The sequence below is a fragment of the Solanum lycopersicum genome, chromosome 3, assembly GCF_036512215.1.
Source record: "Solanum lycopersicum chromosome 3, SLM_r2.1".
In the NCBI taxonomy this organism is placed as follows: Eukaryota; Viridiplantae; Streptophyta; class Magnoliopsida; order Solanales; family Solanaceae; genus Solanum; species Solanum lycopersicum.
In genome coordinates, this window is record NC_090802.1 from 3,509,688 (window position 1) to 3,528,671 (window position 18,984).

An 18,984-nucleotide genomic window follows, 5' to 3' on the forward strand; every position below is an offset into this window, starting at 1 on the left:
CAATTGTATTTTATTCAAATAGTAAAATCTTGAAAATACATGCCTAAAATATCCAAGATGTTCTTTCATATATTTCGTAGAATTAATCAGGATAAGTAAAATTTAATCGAATATTAAAGAAAAAAAAGGAGAGAGACCAAAAAATAAACAAAAAAACATTTTGAGGACTTGTTTTTTTTTTTTTTGGGGCCTAAAGCCACTAGGGTTGAGCCGTTCTCTGGTGAAGAACCCTTGTTGTGGTTAGTAGAAACTTTTGAAGAACAAATCTCATCAAAGAAAAACTCTGGAAGAACAAAAGGGGTGCCATTCAAGTTAATTGCTTGATTGATACTTTGTTCATTGATGTTTTTCTGAACCGAAACCCGAATTTCTGTTTTCCAATTGAAGGAGTAGTATCTGGTGAGAAGATGAGTGCTCGGAAGAAGACCCCTTTCCAGAAGCACAGAGAAGAGGAAGAGGCAAAGAAAAAGGTATGAACTTTAGCAATTTTTGTTTTCTGTGGAGATGGGCGCTTACCCATTTAGCTCACTATGTATGTCTTGTACTGGCAGAGGGCAGAAGATGAAACAGCTCGTCTGTATCAAGAGTTTGTGGAATCGTTCCAAGCGGACAATACACCAGGTTCTAAGGCATTTGTTAGAGGAGGAACCATCAATCCAAATGATAAATTGAAGATGGATTCTCAAGGTCCGTTCATTGCAAGAATCTATATATGTTTGATATTCGTCTTTCTTTGATTCTTGTTTTATTAATTCTTACAAATAAAATATGACTTTTTTTAATTATATGAACAAATTATTAAACATATGGACCTTTTCTATTCATTCGAGGATGGCAGGTGGAAATTCTAAAGATGAGGGGTCAGGTTTAAAGAAGGGAAGTAGGTAAACTAATGCTTTTGATTGACCATGTTGCAATGTTACTGTAATTTAGGATACTGAATACCAAGTTTTTCATCATGATCATCACTGTTCTTATTAGGCTTTTATATGTTTCCAGATTGTTATGTGTCAGTTAGTCTCTTTAGATATTTGATTTCAGTCTACCTTTGGCTTACCTTCAAATGATAAATTATGTTGGTACTATGTGTATATGGAGAGGGAGCTTGGTGCCTCCATTATCTGCTATATGGCAATATCTTATGAAAAAGTCAACTATAGATGGGGGTCACTAAGTTTCCTTGAGCGAACACATTAGGAGTTTGATCACACTGGAAATTTACATACAGATAATATCAACAAAAATTTGATGATCATCTTTCTATTTTTTATTTTAGACCTATTCAACCTCTGATAAAATTAGATACCTTTGTTGTATCTCTCCAACAAGTTTATTATTAAGCATAACCCTATTGTTCAAGTGTGTAGCAAAACATTTTGTCAATTGAGGAAGGTATACGTGCTTTTGCGGGTCTTATTGTTACTGGTTTGTTTAAGTTACCAGTTTCAAAAAAAAAAGTGTTAACTGGTTTGTCTTGATATAGACTTACTTCAGCTTGTTGCTACCTTTTTGGAGATCTCCAACATACCTTGATGTGTAGGAATATAACATTGCTAGTTTTTTTTTTAAAAAAAGAAATAATAACATCTCCAATGCGATCTTAAAATGATGTTGTAGCCCCCAAGGCCTAGCTCGAGTGGCAAAAGTGGAGGATTTGTGACTTAGGTCGCGGTTCAAGCCCCATACCATGCAAAGCGAAGCCCAATTTTTAAGTGGAGAAGGTAGAGGGGCGGGCCCATTATCCACCGAGTTTGAAGGCTGTGATTGGTCCAAAAGGTGGCGGGTCACTGAGGGATTTCTCGGTTATCAAATAAAAAGGAGAAGAAGAGCCGAATGATGATTACATGAAATAATTCTACAAGTCTTTATACTTTGAAACCCAAAACCAGAGACCAAATTGGGGAGCGATGAATTGCATGTCCATGTCTAGATTGAGAGGAAAGCGAATTACTCCAAAGAGCTTATGAATAGACTCATAGTGGAAGCAATAAGGCATTAGACTGGATGCTGATCAAGGAAGTAGTAATGATAGCTTGAGATCACTTTCACGAGCATGAATATTTTGTTAAATGTGTAAGTACCACTTATAGTGCATTGATTGACAAATAGTTCATAGTGAAAGTGTTGAAAGATTAGGCCAATTAGTCTAATTAGGAGCATTTACAAAATTATAGGAAAGTTGTTGGCGTCAAGACTAAAACAAGTAGTTAGCAAGCTGGTGGAAATGAACAAGATGACTTTCTTCAAAGAAAGTCAAATAAAAGATGTATAAAACTCATAGCGGATGAGGCTTTGTATCTAGAAGAAGACATAATGATCAAGGTTTTATTTTGAGTTAGAGAGAGTCTATAATCATGTTAATTGGGATTTCTTGATGGACTATTAGAAAACACGGGTTTCAAATATAGATGGAGAAAGTGGATAAAATTTTGTATATCAACAGTAAGATTCTCTATCTTGATAAATGAGACACCTGTTAGAGTTTTCTCAGGGCTCTAAGGTAAGGTGACCCTCTATCTCCCCAGTGTTTGTAAGAGCGTAAATCGAGAAAAAGACCAATGCCCTTGCTTTGTTGAAGTGAAACACAATTAAAAGAAAAAAGCCAAAATAAATAGAGACTATATTTACAAACAAAAGTTCAAATTTAAAACTAAAAAGTAGATATCACCAAATCCTCCACAGACCATAGGACAAACTAAATCAAAGCTATTAATGGATCAAAATCTAATTCTGATTCTTCTATTTCTACAAGGTTGTCAAAATATTGTATTATACTATTATCATTATCTTGATCATCATCTTCTTCAACTTCATCTTCTAGGGATAAACTTATAGCTAGTTATTTTCTTCTCTTATCTAAGCTTGAGTTATGCCCCCTTAAACCATAATGGTTCTCCCCTACTCACTTGCCTTCACAACAACATTCCAAGTGAAATTAGAATCTCCCTAAAAAATTGCTTCATCTCTATGATTTTGAGGGACTCGTGTCAACCATTCATTAGCATCATCAATACTATCCAAAACAATTGTATTAATTACATTACAAATGTTGTAATGACGACTCAATGTTCTATTGTATTTATAAACACTAGCTTGTTAAGGTACTTTAGGGTTAGTGTATTCCTCTTCTTGGTATGAATCTGCAGATAAGTTGTGGAGATAATTTAATTTATCCTAATATACTAAATCTTTCTTCTTAGTTCTTACCTGTCTAAACATACTCCAGTTCTCCTCACATCCAGATGAACTAAAAGGTAGACTTAGAACTTTGGTGAAGAGCTTTTGTAACTCTAGAGTCCGAGCAACATAGCTTGTAAGTACTAATCTGATGTGCCATTGTATCTTGCACATCTTTATCGGTGACCGACTTACTAACATAACCATGGAATCTCTTCCATACTTGTGTAAATCCTTCTTATAGTTATCATAATAGTGATGGGCTCGAGCCTTCGGGGTGACCCAGTGGTTTGGGCTTGGGACTTCCATGATAGAGGTCTCAAGTTTCAAATCCCTTGCCAATGAAAGCTAGGGGTTTGCCTTATGGGTCAAGCTCGTCACACCGGACTTTCTTAGCGTGGGTTACCTCTCCTGTATGGTTTGCTAGTTATTTTATAGGAGCGGGTTTTAGCCCGTGCAGACCCAAAAGGTAGCGGCTGCGGGTTTCCCTTGTCATAAAAAATAAAAAATAAAAAATGATATTGATGGGCTCAAATATTTTCAGCTGCATGCAAAGATTGATGAAGTTGATCCAATCAACTTTTTATCAATGATCTCAAATACTTTAACATACTTTTGCTTGTCAAGAAGTGACGCTTGAGAGTAGCCTCTTTGCCCTATCTGTAGCTTTATAAAGATAGCCCATTGGTGGTTTTGCTCTCCATCCACCAAACAAAGTACTTTAATCAAGGGACCACCAATTTTAAGAGCATAAAAAACATTACTCAATAAGAAACAGTTATGCGTGCAACTTCTTTCCCCATGACTCTTTTGCTAATTTATTCTTCTTCTGAAATGAACAAGCTTCTCAAATTGTCCTTTTGCATGTGCATACTATCAAAGGTCAAGAAAACAACAACAAATATAGTCTTGCCTGGTTTCACCAAGTTCTTTTGTTTTGTTGATATCCTCATATTTAATAATGAAGGCCTTTGAACAATGTAAAAATGTACCCTGTAGAGGTTTTTTTTTTGAAAATATTCCCAAACATCAAATATATACCATGAGCTGCACATGGAGTCTGATATATGAACAAGAACATTGAATTCAACATATCACCTGCTTTTGCATTTTCATTTGTGTTGTTTGTAACAACTTGAACAACTTTCTTTTCTCTGACCTTCTCTATAGTGTTCTGAAACAAGGAAAACATTTTGATGGAATCATTGGATGAGTCACTCATATCAATGGATTCAAGAATTAAGCTTCCTTTTGGATAATTCACCAACACGTTGAAAATCATTTTTCCAGCTTTTGCCGTCCACTTACCCGTCATAATAGAACATCCAAACTTGTTCCATTCTACCTGATGCCTTCTCCACAATTGTTTCGTCTTTTTCCACTTCTGTAATCTCTAGTTAGATACGGACCTCTAACTTCATGGGAAGTTTGTTGGGGGGTGGGGGTTCATTCCTAGATCAAACCTGGTTGCACATATTTCTACTTCCGCAGAAATACATTATGGTCTTTTAAAACTTTATTCCATGGTTCTGTAACCTTGCATTGATGTCCTTTTACACTCAAACTAGTATCAAAATGAGCAAATTAGCATCTGAAATCTAGTCCCATTTTGAGTTCATTTTGCTATAATTTGGTTCCTTGTCTGGCTACAAAATGGTCACTTAGGTGTAGTATAGCATTCACTGTGTATTTCTTCTGAGAAGGCTAACTAACTACTAAAGTTGGAGGCATTTCCATGTTGTCCTTATTGTTCCCATTGGACCCTGTGGTAGGTTTTGCTATCTACCTAAATACTCAGTGAACGATTTTTAAACAAATTCTGTAGTGAGGGAAGATAATATATCCCTACATCTGAGAATAGGTTAAAAAACAATAAATTTTCTATGCCCATAAGAAGCAACATAGTGAATTGATTAAAAGAGGTTTTGCTTGTTACTAGATGTGCTGGTCACTGGCTTCTTTATTCTTTAATTGGGGTTATATTGGTGCAAATTAATGTGTCGTTAATGGTTTACTCGTCTTTGTTGCTGCTCTGTATAGACAAATAGTACTTACTCATGGGTGGTAATCATGTGGTGCTACTTACAGTTTACTTGTATATATGTACAATTCAGCTTATAACACGTCTCCTTGATCCTTTATCTCTTACCTTCTTCCCCTTTTAAATTATTGGTCCTGTCACCGTGGATAAGATTATTGGTAGCAAAGATTCTGGAATGTATCTTGTGAACTGCAGGTATGTGCCTTCTTTCTTACCACCTCCTATGGCAACTAAGGGCAGAGATCATGAGAAGAAGGTTAGTGGGTGTGGGTGTTTGAAATCTCTTTGGTGCAAGAGTTGTAAACGTATATAGTTGATTTCTAAATATGTTGGTTACTTCTAGCAGAAGGAGGACAAGCCGAGGGAAAAAGAGAAGGGCAAGGCTAGGAACATTGATAATTTTATGGAGGAACTGAAACATGAGCAAGAAATGAGGGAAAGGCGTAACCAAGACCGTGAACAGTGGCGTGATCGTCATACTGAAAATTCTGCTGTAAGTGGATTTATGATTAGCAAAGAAAAAATGTTCAGATTATTTGTTTTAATCTTCTGTTTCTATGCTTGAATTCATGAATCAGATCCGAGGAGATTTGAAAAAAGACGTGATAACGTATGTTGTAATAGCTTCTATTTAGTATGAATGCGTTAAAACTTAAGGAGTGTTGGATGCATTAAAAAAGTTGTATACAGTTTGTTACATCATGTTCTCTCGATGATATTTGGATCTGAATCTTTTGTGGGAACTGGAGAAGTTAAATACATTACTTAGAAGATTACTTTACCCCTTCTAGAGTAGGTACACAAGATTTGCATTGAGTTTTACATGTACACATCTTGTTGTAATTGCTGATGTGCTATGAGTGAGCACGATCAATTTTCTCTGAACTAGAGCAACACTTCAACAATTATGAACTTCTATGATATTATCACATTATCACAATTTATCATACTATTTGCATCTATAATCCATTTCCCTTTCTTAACATCTGGCATCTAAAACATAAAACAATCCTTTCATGCATTCAGGGATTTGGCCATCTTAAGATGAATTTTCCTTTATGTTACCCTGTGCGCATCCAAAGATGATTTTCCTTTATGGATATGTTATATGGAGGAAGACAATTACATCTTTGATGATCCTTACTTTAACTGTATCATTTTCATCCACAAAAATATAAGACTCCTTGCTCTGCTACTCATTGGATCACTAAACACCCCAAAGGCCTATCCCAGCCCTCTACTATCAGAACATGGCTCAAATGTCTAATTCTGGTCTACACATGAAAATGTTTTAGGAAATGATCATTTGTCAATTTACTTGGAAAAGTAGTGATTTAAAATATGTTATGTCTAACCAAATGGAGGTTTGATATGGCATCTTGTTGTGTCATAATGATGATATTTGTATATCCTTAAACCTTACTCTTTCCTCAGCCATCTAGTCGGTTTGATGAACTGCCCGATGACTTTGATCCTAGTGGAAGGCCTGGATCATTTGATGATGGAGACCCACAAACGACAAATCTCTACGTAGGAAATCTATCACCTCAGGTAAGGTTCTTGTTTTTTATTTTGAGATCATTGTTTTTTTGCTTTAGCTGTTTCTTTTGTTTGATACCTATTTATTTTATTTATTTGCAGGTTGATGAGAATTTTCTTTTGCGCACATTTGGGAGATTTGGCCCCATTGCAAGTGTAAAAATAATGTGGCCAAGGACTGAAGAGGAAAGAAGGCGACAGAGGAATTGCGGTTTTGTAGCTTTCATGAATAGAGCTGATGCTCAGGCTGCAAAAGATGAGATGGAAGGTTAGCTTCAGCTTCTTGATTTGAATGTAATTTATTTCTTGATCTGTTCTTTTTTATCTGATGAGTGTGATTGTCTTGCTCTTTGTAGAGCACTTCTATTGAGGTCCCCTCCTTTTCTTTTTTCTTTCCCTCCAGCCGCTTAGGAATTGTTCATTAGGTTCTTAGTGATTGACCAAGTTGACATTATGTATGGTTTTTTTTTTAAAGTACAGAGTTATAGGATCCTCAATGTCAAGTGGTCAGTAGCATCAGGATGACAGTAAGTAGTTAAATAGGATATATGTCTGTTAAAAAACATACACGCGGAGTTGCTCCCAAGGCTTTGTTCTAGTGGTAAGACCGCTACATGTGATGTGTACAGTAGGCTCATGTCGCGGTTCAAACCCTGCCGCAAAAGAAAGATTTCGAACTGTAAAGAAAAAGAAAAACATACATGTGGAGTCTACTATGCGTAAATGTATGAAGCGGAAAAGGAAGAAAATTCTGTAGCCAAAGGCTGTTATATTCTGTATTCAAACATGCAAACAAATGTTGCTGATCTTATTTGTTCTAGTTGACTGTCTCCATCCCTGTCCTTTTCTTGGGTTTCCTCTCCTTTTTCTGTGTCTATTCTGATTCCTTATTTGTTTGAGATATACATTTTTAATAGAAGGATATTCACAAGGAACAAGGTTTTGATCAGTGATTCTACATTCTTTGTTTTGTCGATTGTCTTCTTCACGAAGTAGTCAAAAGAGAACTGCAGAAGTTTAGGTGCGCGCAAGCTGACCCAGACACCACTATATGTATATTAAAAAAGCTAAGCACTAAAGTTTGTTGCAATTATAGGTGCAAAGCACAAGCTAAGTATCAACTTTAATGAAGAAGCGCTTGTGAAGAGAGAACTAGAAATATGTATATAATATAAGGAAAAAGATCTACAAACACGAACAATGATTATTTGGACTAAATAATTGAAAAAGCTATAATTAAGCAAAACATAGGAAGTAAAAATCATGTCCAAAGTTTAAAAACCATTTTATTCTGATTTAGAAGGAAAAAATGTAGTTTAACTTGTATGGTTAGCTTTCTTGTACGAAATTTATAATAACTAATTGCTGATCACTAAATATTTGTTCAGAACCTTTTTGAACAGTTAATAAATTAGTTTACCAGCTATAAACTAAAGTGCTGTCCTGTTTTAGGCAAAGTCATAGTGTGAGGTGTATGTCTTAGCATGTGAGGATTGAGACTAAAACACCACCCAAGTGTGGCAAAGCACGTAACTTGCCTTTCACTGAGCTTCAGGCATTAGCGCCTCAACTGAGCCTTTAATAACTTTGCTTCTTAGGTGGTGCCTCCTCTAGTTTCAGCTATGTACTCATTGCAGAAGTGTCTTTTCCATGGCCTATGTACATTTTGGTATGAAGTTGGAAATTAATTAGTCGTGAGCATGTGGATGCTAGCATGTGTACTCATTCCGTGTGTACTCGCTCTATTGCTTAACATTTTGTATCTTTTGCAAGAATGTATTTTTGTTATCTAAACCATGTTATTCTTATCCAGGAGTTATTGTTTATGAATATGAGTTGAAGATTGGGTGGGGTAAATCTGTCTCTCTGCCTTCTCAAGCACTCCCTGCTCCTCCTCCAGGACATATGGCTATCAGGAGTAAGGAGGTTTGTCTATTATTTTAAGTACAATGCTCTGTTATATACATGTTAAGAATTTGATAAATGGTCGAGTCGAGGAGTTTTTGTATTAATAATCAGTAAGTGATAGAGTGAATGGTTTGATGAGTTATGTATGTTAAAATATTGTATGATCAGTTGAATAAATGTTATAAACAAAGACAATAGTTTGAAGCATGTGTTCATGTTGGAGTAAGTTGTGTCTTGCATCTTTATTTGTTGGTTTGATATGTATAGACATCCTGTAGTGGTGTATCTCACCCTTTTCCTTGGAAATGTTTCCCATGTAATAGTCTTCTGTTATAGCTGTAGTTCAGCAAGCTAGAGATGCTTTTTATTGTCACCTCCCGGTTTCTCTTTATGATATCAGCTTATGCTCATGTACTTATTCAAGAGATCTATCTTCTTGCTTTTCAGGGTGCAACTGTTATCTTATCGGGTCCATCAGGTCCTCCAGTTACAACTGTTCCAGGCCAGAATTCTGAGTTGGTATGATGATTAGTTGATCTTTCTATATTTCCTCGTTCGTTCTTTCTTTGTTGGGATAATTATCAGATCTCTATAGCTCTTCTTTACCGTGTTAGTGAAAGATATCATAATAGTGAAGCAAAATGTTCAGAGAGTTTAGGTCTATTGGAGTTAGATTTAAGATGGTTCTTGTCAGCTTTGTTTTTAAATAATAATTTTTGACTTATACTTTATCTATAAAATAGGCATTTTACTTGGTATGGATTATTATTTGAATAAAAAAGGAGACGGTATGAAGAGGAAACCCGGGATTTTATTACCTCAAAGAGGATTGATCTGTATTTACTATTTGGCAAGAAACATGGAGGAGAGTGTACAAAATATGTGCAACTTTAGAAGGAAGTTGTGTGTAGCAGTGAACAATTCTGTTGTAGGGTGCTATGAGTAGGAGGGATTTTGAGTTTTTGACCAATCTGCCAATTTATGCTCATCATTTTTATTTTTAGGTGAACACATGAATTTTATTTGTACCAAGTCTGAATTTACTTCTTTTAGTTCAGAAATTCTCAGTATACATTTTTAGGCTTGTTTTTAACTCATTTAAACAATTTATGCGGCAAAAAACTCGTGTGTGGTGAATGATCTAAATTCCAAGAATCTGTGGATAATTTGTTGGCCTCTTTTTGTTGCTAATGTTCATGTACATCATTAGGTAGACTAGAAAAAATTATGAGGGATTTACCGTGGGAAGAAAAGGAGGGGGTGAAAGAGTATCATTTCGAAAATTGGATGCAATTAATGGACACAAAATCGGGGAAGAGGGATACAAAGATTATCAATGTTCGATATGAAATTTGTGTGAAAAGCAGTCATGGAGATTTTCCTAGGAGAAGAATGTATTGATCAGAAACTTGATAACTGTTAAATATGGATTCTTAGAGAATTGATGGTCCTCTGGAGATGTGACAAACTCTAATGAAGTTAGTTTGTGGAAGAACAAATTTTTACAGTCGAGGATTCACGATTGATAATAGCATGGGTATTCGGTTTTGGGAAGACAAGTGGCGTGCTGGAGCCACTCCAGAGGAAACATTTACTTGAGAATGGTAACTAACAGGGATTCTATAGTGTTTGACCATCTGCGATGAGAAAGCCAGGAAATCACATGCTTATAAGAAAAGTTTACAGGACTGCAATAATAGGAGATTAAGAAATTTCTTTCCCATTCCATATGAGTGGCCTTCAAGAGGTGAAGGGATGATCCCTGGAGTTATTTTTTGGTGTTTATGGACTGAAAGGAACCGTATATGCTTCTGATGGGATCTGAACTCCAAACCACTCTCTCAAAGCTAAATGTTTACCTATGCTCTATTCAGTTGGGTTAATTTAACTCCTGTATTTAGCACTGAACAGTATCTTGACTTTGTTAACTCTAGTCTTTAGCACTAGTTTGAAGATTATAAAGGAGCTAACACCTTTTGCTTAGGCCCTCTGTTAACCGTTTTGTCTATTCTGTAGTTCTTGCTAGATGCTTTTTAATGAAATACCGTACTACATTTTAAAAAAATGAATTTAGTATGATTGACATTTTATTGTACGAAACGGAGAAGGGTCAAAAATGCCCTTAACATATTAGAAATGGTTCAAAAATGAGGCCTTGCACCTATTGGATCAAATTTGTCCTCCTTTTCACCTATTGGGTCAAAAAAGCCTTCCTTCCACTTATTGAGTCAAAAATCCCTTAACCTATTTGAAATGATACAGATTTGCCCTCCTTCTGACTTCTGCCTAAAAAATGTGTATCAACTATTAAATACTATGTAGTATCCCTGCACTTGTGTGGTCTTAAAATATCTTATTAGAATTTATAAAGTATAACATTTTGATGATATCAAATAGTTAAAGAATTCTTCTTATCCTTCAATTCGAAGAAATTAAGTTTCAGCTTTTAATCTATTTTACTTCCAGCATCTTACTTCTATACCTTTTTCTCTTGTTACTTCAAATTTTTAGTCTTCTGAACTATTGAGATTTTTGTATAATTTATGTTAAGTGATATTGCATTTGCACTCAATTAAGAAACATCTTAAAAGAACAAAATCTCAACAAAAGTTCATCTTTTTGTGGGCACACATGCATATTGAAATTTATCTTTCTAAACAAGTTATATTATATATGTATTCATAAAGGGGTCGTTTGGTTTGAAGACATGTTATGCTAAGATTAGTTATGCTGGGATTACTTATGTTGGGATTAGTTATACTGATATTAGTGTCATGATTGGTTTGTTGTATTAACATGGATTGCATAATTTCTAAGAAGTTTCCTGTTACAAAAACACACTCTACCTTATTTAGTAGAAAGGGTTTGAGGGGAGTGTTTTAGTCATTTTCATTGTTTATCCCGGATAACTGATCCCAACAATATTTTTCCATCCTGTGCCAGGGATAACTTATTCTGGTACTACCAACAAATCCTGGTATTAACTTATCCCAGAATTAGCTAGTGTTTGGCCATAGATTTCCAAATATTTTTGGTAAATATTATTTGAGTGAAAATTTGGGTGAAATTTCACCATGTGTTTGGCCATAGAATTTGGGAAATATATTTCACCTTTTTAGAAAAATAGGATTTATACACACAAGTTTTAAAAACTATCAAAACTAACTAAAAGTTTGTATTATAAGTCAATTGGATGTTCGTTACAACAATAACTAATAGTGTCTATGACACTAAAGCAATGTGGTAATTTGGAGTGAGTGCAACAAAAATTATTTCTTACATTGTGAAGTAGACAAAGCACATGACTTTATTACCTAGAGCTAATTTTTAATAATTTTCATCAACAATCATATCGTTATTTAATATATTCACTAAATATTTCATCACTATTTTGGTATTCACGTAAAAAATTATGTAATACAACGCAATCAACTACTAGAGAGGGTGTTTTTGTAAAAGATAAAAGATTGGGGTAAAATTTTAATTTTCAAAATATCCCAAATAATGAGATTTGGCCCAAATACTAGAAAAAACTAGTATTTGGAAATTTGGGATATTTACCAAAAATATTTGCCAAATAATGGCAAATTGTATGGACAAACATTATTTGCCAAATTTTTTTCAAATATTATTTGGAAAATTTATGGTCAAACGGGCCTTTAGTAACCAAACAAGGAATAGAACTGTACTAAAAAGATATCAGAAGAAAGTTTTCTTAGTATATACATTATGTTGAACTAGGGAGTACTCTTTTTATTAAAGTAAATGCTTGAGTGTATATTCTCGTCATGAGTATTTGATATGGAAATAGAGCAGTTTAGACAGAGAAGTAGGTTAAGTGTGATGTGGACCTTGACTTCCCTAAGATTTCCAAGGCATGAAAAGAAGATAGTACATTTCAAGAAAGTGCTTATATATGTGATATAGAGAAATAAGTCTGATGAAGGAATAGTATGTTTAAGGTTCAAAGTATAGATTACATGCATGAGTTTTTTTTTCTTTTTTTGATAACTGAGATCTGTCTGTGACCTGCCCTTTGGACCAATCACAACCATGTCTTAGGTTGTATAAATAGGAACATTCAGCTTTTCATTTGGAAGCTGACTATTGATGTACATACTTTTATTTTTGAAAAAGGTATAGTTGTATTCTTCAGCATTAAGGGTATGTTGGCTACCTCCAAAAAGTTACAAACCAGTTGCTGCAATTACCAATCTTAAAAGATCTACTAACTGTTCCACGTCTTCTATACCATCTTCTTTACACCCAAAAACAAAGTGTTCATGCAGTTTTCTTTAACTTTCTGTATTGTGTTAAAATGTTTTCAAAACACCTATAGTTTCTTTCTCTCCAAATTGACCACCATACACAGGTTGGTACAATAGTTCACCATTGTTTCTCGACTACTGATGTACATACTTTTTGAAGCACTTTCCTAGTGCTATTTCGATATAACAATTACCTTTTATTTTAGAAAAAAGAGTTTGTAAAGAGAGGCAATATGTTGGGATGGTACATACAACTCTCAATAGATATTCTGATAAGTTCAGTTTCAGAAAAATAGATATTCTGATAAGTTGTAGGGCCTTAAGTTAGCTAGAAAAACTTGACTGATATAACAATCAGCCTGTCTTCTGATGCGTCCTTTTGTAAACATGTAGTATTCTTGAGTATCTCCAATCTATAATGAAGATGATTATTAAGCACCGTTCTCCTATTTCATATGATGTTTTTTTTGTTCTGCAGGTTCTCACTCCAAATGTACCTGATATTATGGTTATTCCACCAGAGGATGATCATCTGCGCCATGTTATTGATACAATGGCTCTGTGTGTTCTCGACGGAGGTTGTGCTTTTGAACAAGCCATAATGGAGCGAGGCCGTGGAAATCCTCTCTTCAGTTTCTTGTTTGAGCTTGGCTCGAAGGAGCATACTTACTATGTTTGGAGGCTCTATTCTTTTGCTCAGGTAATTTGCTGCTGCAGTAAAGTCTGGATGAATGTTACTGCAATTATTTCTTCCTGTTAAATGGAGTTAATAGTACTCGTGACATAACCCCATCGACCACTTCTACAATCCACGTGGATACTTCAAACAATGTTTCAATGGCAAGAGCCAATAGTTTCATGTAATTGTAACTGACGAGAATTTTGTTCTTGTCAATTATTGTTTTGCTTTCCATGTTATGCAAAGCAATACGACTAATTGTACTTGTGATATAATCAATCAGTGAAATACTTCATTTGATACCCTTTGCAGGAATTGGGACATTTTGTCCTCTTATGCTTTTATTTCCTCACTGATAAAGTTTTCTTTCCTTATTTTAAAATAACAGGGAGATACTCTTCAACGGTGGAGGACAGTCCCTTTCATCATGATAACTGGTAGTGGGAGGTAAGGCATTGTTCCAACTTATATCATCTTTCACTACAAATTCCATATTTACCTTTCCTCTTGCTGTCAGATATTTGATGCATGTGCATATCAGTTCCTGAATGCAACACTTATTGACTCAGTTTCTTAGGAAGCTTCTACCGATATTTCCCTGAGTTAATGTTTGCTGTGAAAGAATGAAATCATCTAAATATAATTTATCATTCAATTTTTGCAAAGGCTGCTGAGTTCTGCAAGGCTTTGATGCAGCCTTTTTAGAAGTTTCCTTGATATAGTGCTCTTTCTTCAAATATAACAAATTCACATATGCAGGTGGATACCACCCTCTCTACCAACACCGAAAGGAGCTGATCATGAAAAAGAAGCTGGGAGCACATATGCTGCTGGAAGAAGCAGGGTATGCCCTTTTGATTAGCTTTCTGTTCTAAGGCATTTAAGAGTTTGGATTTTGACTTTGGAACTTGATTAAAAGTTTCTTTGTAAATGATGTTTCTACTATACCTTGTTCAGCGAGTGGATGTTGAACGGACATTGACTGATGCTCAGAGGGATGAATTTGAGGATATGCTCCGTTCATTGACACTAGAAAGAAGTCAAATAAAAGAAGCAATGGGTTTTTCTTTGGACAACGCTGATGCTGCTGGAGAGGTAACTTTAAGCTGGTTTCATGCAGCAGTCGAATAGCTCACTTGTGTATGAAGCTCTTCTTTCATATTTAACTTTTCAGAGGCAAAATTGCTGATTTTGCATTGTGTTGTGTCAATGTTCATAATGCTTCTCGTTGCCCCTTTGCACTTGTTTTGGCATGATCTGTTACATGTATACTTCGGATGGTTCTTCCAACACAGTTGCACTGCTGATTATAATTTGCAGGTTGTTGAAGTTTTGACAGAGTCGTTGACACTAAAGGAAACTCCAATACCAACAAAAGTTTCTAGGCTCATGCTTGTCTCTGATATTCTTCATAATAGTAGCGCTCCTGTGAAGAATGCATCTGCTTATCGCACCAAATTCGAAGCCTCTTTACCAGACATAATGGAAAGCTTCAATGATCTATATCGAAGTATAACAGGGCGAATTACTGCCGAGGCACTTAAAGTAATTGTGCCTGTCACCTACATTTGACTTGCACTTGCTACATCTTTTGTATCCTTTTTTTGCTCCTCTTTAATGTGTGGTTAATTTTTCCTTGCATGTTACAGGAGAGAGTTCTGAAAGTGCTTCAAGTATGGGCTGATTGGTTTTTGTTTTCGGATGCCTATGTCAATGGTTTACGAGCTACCTTTCTTCGAACCGGGAACTCTGGTGTGACCCCCTTCCATTCTCTGTGTGGTGATGCACCTGACGTGGAGCAAAGGACCAGCTCTGATGATGCAGGTGATGGCGGCAAAGTTAACCCAGATGGTGCTTTGGCAATTGGCAAAGGAGCTGCGATGAAGGAACTGTTGAGCCTTCCACTTACGGAGCTAGAAAGACGATGCAGGCACAATGGTTTATCTATCGTAGGTGGTAGGGAAATGATGGTTGCTCGGTTACTTTATCTGGAAGAAGCTGAAAAGCAGAGGGGTCATGAACTAGATGAAGATTTGAAATTTGCGAGCCATTCAAGTTCTGCTAGGTTTCCCAGTACTCGGAAAGATAGCAACCTTGAGTTGGACAGGATGGCTCCTTCCGAACGGAACAGTCAAATGGATTATGACGTACAACTCAAACAAAGAGAGTCTGTATCTTCACACCAAATAAATTCTGCTCCACACTATAATTCAATTGACTTCTCCAGTGACGGCAAAAGTGAGACAATTTTGCCTACATCTAAATGGGCCAGAGAGGATGATGAAAGTGATGATGAACAAAAGAGAAGTTCTAGGGACCTGGGGTTGACATATTCATCTTCTGGAAGTGAGAATGCTGGTGATGGGCTTAGCAAGATCAAGGATGCAGAGCTTACAACGGACACAGGCAATTCAGCATACCCGGAAAGTGGAATGAACGAAGAGTTGAGGTATGGGAAGTTGAGCATTCCTTGTGGGATTATTTCCAAAGATAGGTTTTACTTATTGTTTTTTCATCCATTTAACAACCATGCTAACTTTTATCTCAAATTATTGAAGGATAATTTTTTAAAAGTTAGAAACTACTCTAGTTTGATCTGCCAGAAAACAAGAAACAATTTCATACCTCCCCACCCTCTCAAGGCCAGCAAATGGATTTCTTGTTTCTTCATTATGATTTTATTATATTTCCTGTGGAAAGATACGAGGGTGCACTTTTACGAAATGAAAGACTCTGCATGTTGACTTCTATAATATTCTTAGGATTAGGGATGTTAATATGCCAAATGCTGGGAGCGTAGGATACTTCCTATTTCCATACTGCAGATTCTCTTTCTGTTTCAAATTTTTGTGGGATTCTATGCCTCATGCGTGCAATCTTTTGCTTTCAATTTGCTCTCCTCAGTTTTTCTCCTGTTTGGATTTTGATTGGTGGTCCATAACTAATTTATCAGGCAAAAGCTGAGGCGTCTTGAGGTTGCATTGATTGAATATCGTGAATCTCTTGAAGAACAAGGAATAAAAAATCCGGATGAAATTGAGAGGAAAGTTGAAATCCATCGGCAATGCCTACAATCTGAATATGGTTTATTGAATTTCAGCGAAGATACATCAAAAAAAGGTAAAGCTCTAAACCTGTCAGTAGTTTGACATGTCCGTGTATTTATTTAAAATTAAATCCAATAGATCAACATTTAGTGCTGATAAACAGCAGTAATGTGTATTTAATTGCATGTGCAGGTCAAATCTTAGCTTTATACTGCTGTATCATACTTCAATCCTATCTTTTTTGTTTTCAATGTTTTTTTCGTAGAATTTTTTTGCTTTAATCAGTTCTCAGATCCTTTGTCGATGTATATTTCATTTTATAGTAAAGAATAGCTGAAGCAGTTTGGTTTTATATGCTCATATTAATATTTACTGCTTTCAGTTTCAAAAAATTAATATTTACTGCTTTAAACAACACTATGAGGACATTCTCTGGATCATAGGTTACTAAGCTGCTTCTTATTAGACTATTTTTTCCGAAACTGTTTCTGTTAGACGTTAGTACAAGAATTTGTAATGTAACGAGGAAAATAATATCACACATTTAAGCACTTTGGTGAGGATTTAGCTGTCACAGTATTATGTTTTAGATGCAATGTCCTTTTAACAACATTTTTTCTCAGCATCTATAAGATGAATCACATATTGCTGGATAGAGTTGGTCATCATCATATTGACGTGAAGATTATGTATCTTGTGCTCCAAAAAGATTAGGTTTAGTGGTGACTTGTTGTATGGATTAGGTGCATGTCACGAGCCCGAGCTTTGATGAGACTATTTGGTGTTCAAGTAGAGAAGGGTAGAGGCGTGGGCCTATATCCGCTGAGTATTATACTTTTGCTAGCTGGTTCTTGGAGATTTGTCGGTTATTAAAAAAGAAAGTAAAAAAGACTTAGATATCTGGTTGAGCAGGATACTGGATAGGCAGCTTTTATTACAACAATAACAATCTTACCTTAAGTTATTGATTTCTTTTTTCTGTATTCAAATCGTCTCATATTTCTGCTTTCATAAAAACAGGAGGCAGGTCATCTTCGGAGAGGAGAGAGAAAAGAGACGATGCTCGTGAAGCTTCAAGGAAGCGGCAGCGCAGTAGGAGCAGAAGTGGAAGCCCTCAGTGGAAATCATCCAGCAGAGACCGCGATAGTGATAGAGAAAAGCGTCGTGATAGGGGAAGGAAGAGTGGAAGCAGGGAGAGAGATGATCATGATAGAGACAAATCTAGGGAAAGGAGACGGGCCAGATGAATACATATGCACTGTGCAAAATGACCATAAATACAGAGTAGTTGCACTATCATTCCTCGGCACAGGAGCATCTGAGCATTTTATCTTTGATGGGTGGCAAGGTTGCACGATGATCCTCGTTGAAGTAAGGTCCTCTTCTTTTGGTATTCACTATGCTATGCGCCACACAGAGAAAACAATGTTTCCATATTCAGCTCTATGGTCTAGTAAATTGTACAATTGCAGAGAATCTCATGAACGGCTGTAACTACATCTTACTTTATGCTTCAGATTTTACCTGCATTTGCTAATGCGTTTACTGGAGATTTTGTACCCTTTCATCTATCTATATTGGACTTCAGTAGTTAGTGGTTCGTAGCTTTCATGTAACCTCCTTTACATTAATTAGTGTACCGTCTGAGATGGTATTGTTGGTTGCTTCATGCTTGTCCCCTGTTATTAAAGGTGTGAGGTAAAACATTCATCTTCTCAAATTATTCCTGAATGTGTTTCCATTTACATGGCCCCTTGTTATGTAGCCCTTACTCAGGGTATCTGGGTAGCAATTGCACCTGAAAGTCGTTTTTCACCATGCATTTAGGCATATCATGTATTTATTTATTTTTCATAGAGAGACTCCTACTTCTCAGTTGAAGCGGAGAAACTCAAAAGAGACTTGGCCAACCCTCGTCATGGAAGGGAAGCTACCACAGAAACGAAGCAGAAAAGAACCCAAAATTCAAAGTCTGGATGAACATACTCAGAAAAGATGAGATTCTCTAGGGACTTGGGAAGTTATTTGCTAGTTGGGTTGAATCACTAGACCGCGGAGCTTGGAGAACGGAGAAGGGGCTGAAGGTGTCAAAGCTGAGAGATTTCATCTTCATGTTCTAGTTCACATAGTTGTTCAGGTGATCGAGGAGGAACATAAGTAGATGAACAAAGAGTTTTTGAGGCTGGGTAGATGACATGACAACTTGGTTGTGCAAAGGAGAGGACCAACGTTGCTATCAATATTGTTGGTGTCCCAATTTATTATTAACCAAGTGTGTGTAACTTGTTCAAAAAGATGGGAGACCCAAGTTAAAACACCAACGTA

General features: G+C 36.0%; 1 protein-coding gene across 1 annotated transcript; it reads left to right on the forward strand.

The window, feature by feature from the left end:
* Window positions 1–76: 76 nt before the first annotated feature.
* On the forward strand, window positions 77–18,379 carry LOC101261199 (protein RRC1-like). Its single transcript, XM_019212798.3, is given in 17 exon segments — window positions 77–470; window positions 552–687; window positions 839–884; window positions 5,414–5,474; window positions 5,562–5,711; window positions 6,653–6,769; window positions 6,860–7,025; window positions 8,571–8,683; window positions 9,113–9,184; window positions 13,412–13,633; window positions 14,001–14,059; window positions 14,372–14,456; window positions 14,570–14,707; window positions 14,933–15,178; window positions 15,181–16,061; window positions 16,566–16,732; window positions 17,680–18,379. Coding segments are annotated over 17 exon segments (2,949 nt in total). The 5' UTR covers window positions 77–407; the 3' UTR covers window positions 17,907–18,379.
* Window positions 18,380–18,984: the final 605 nt, after the last annotated feature.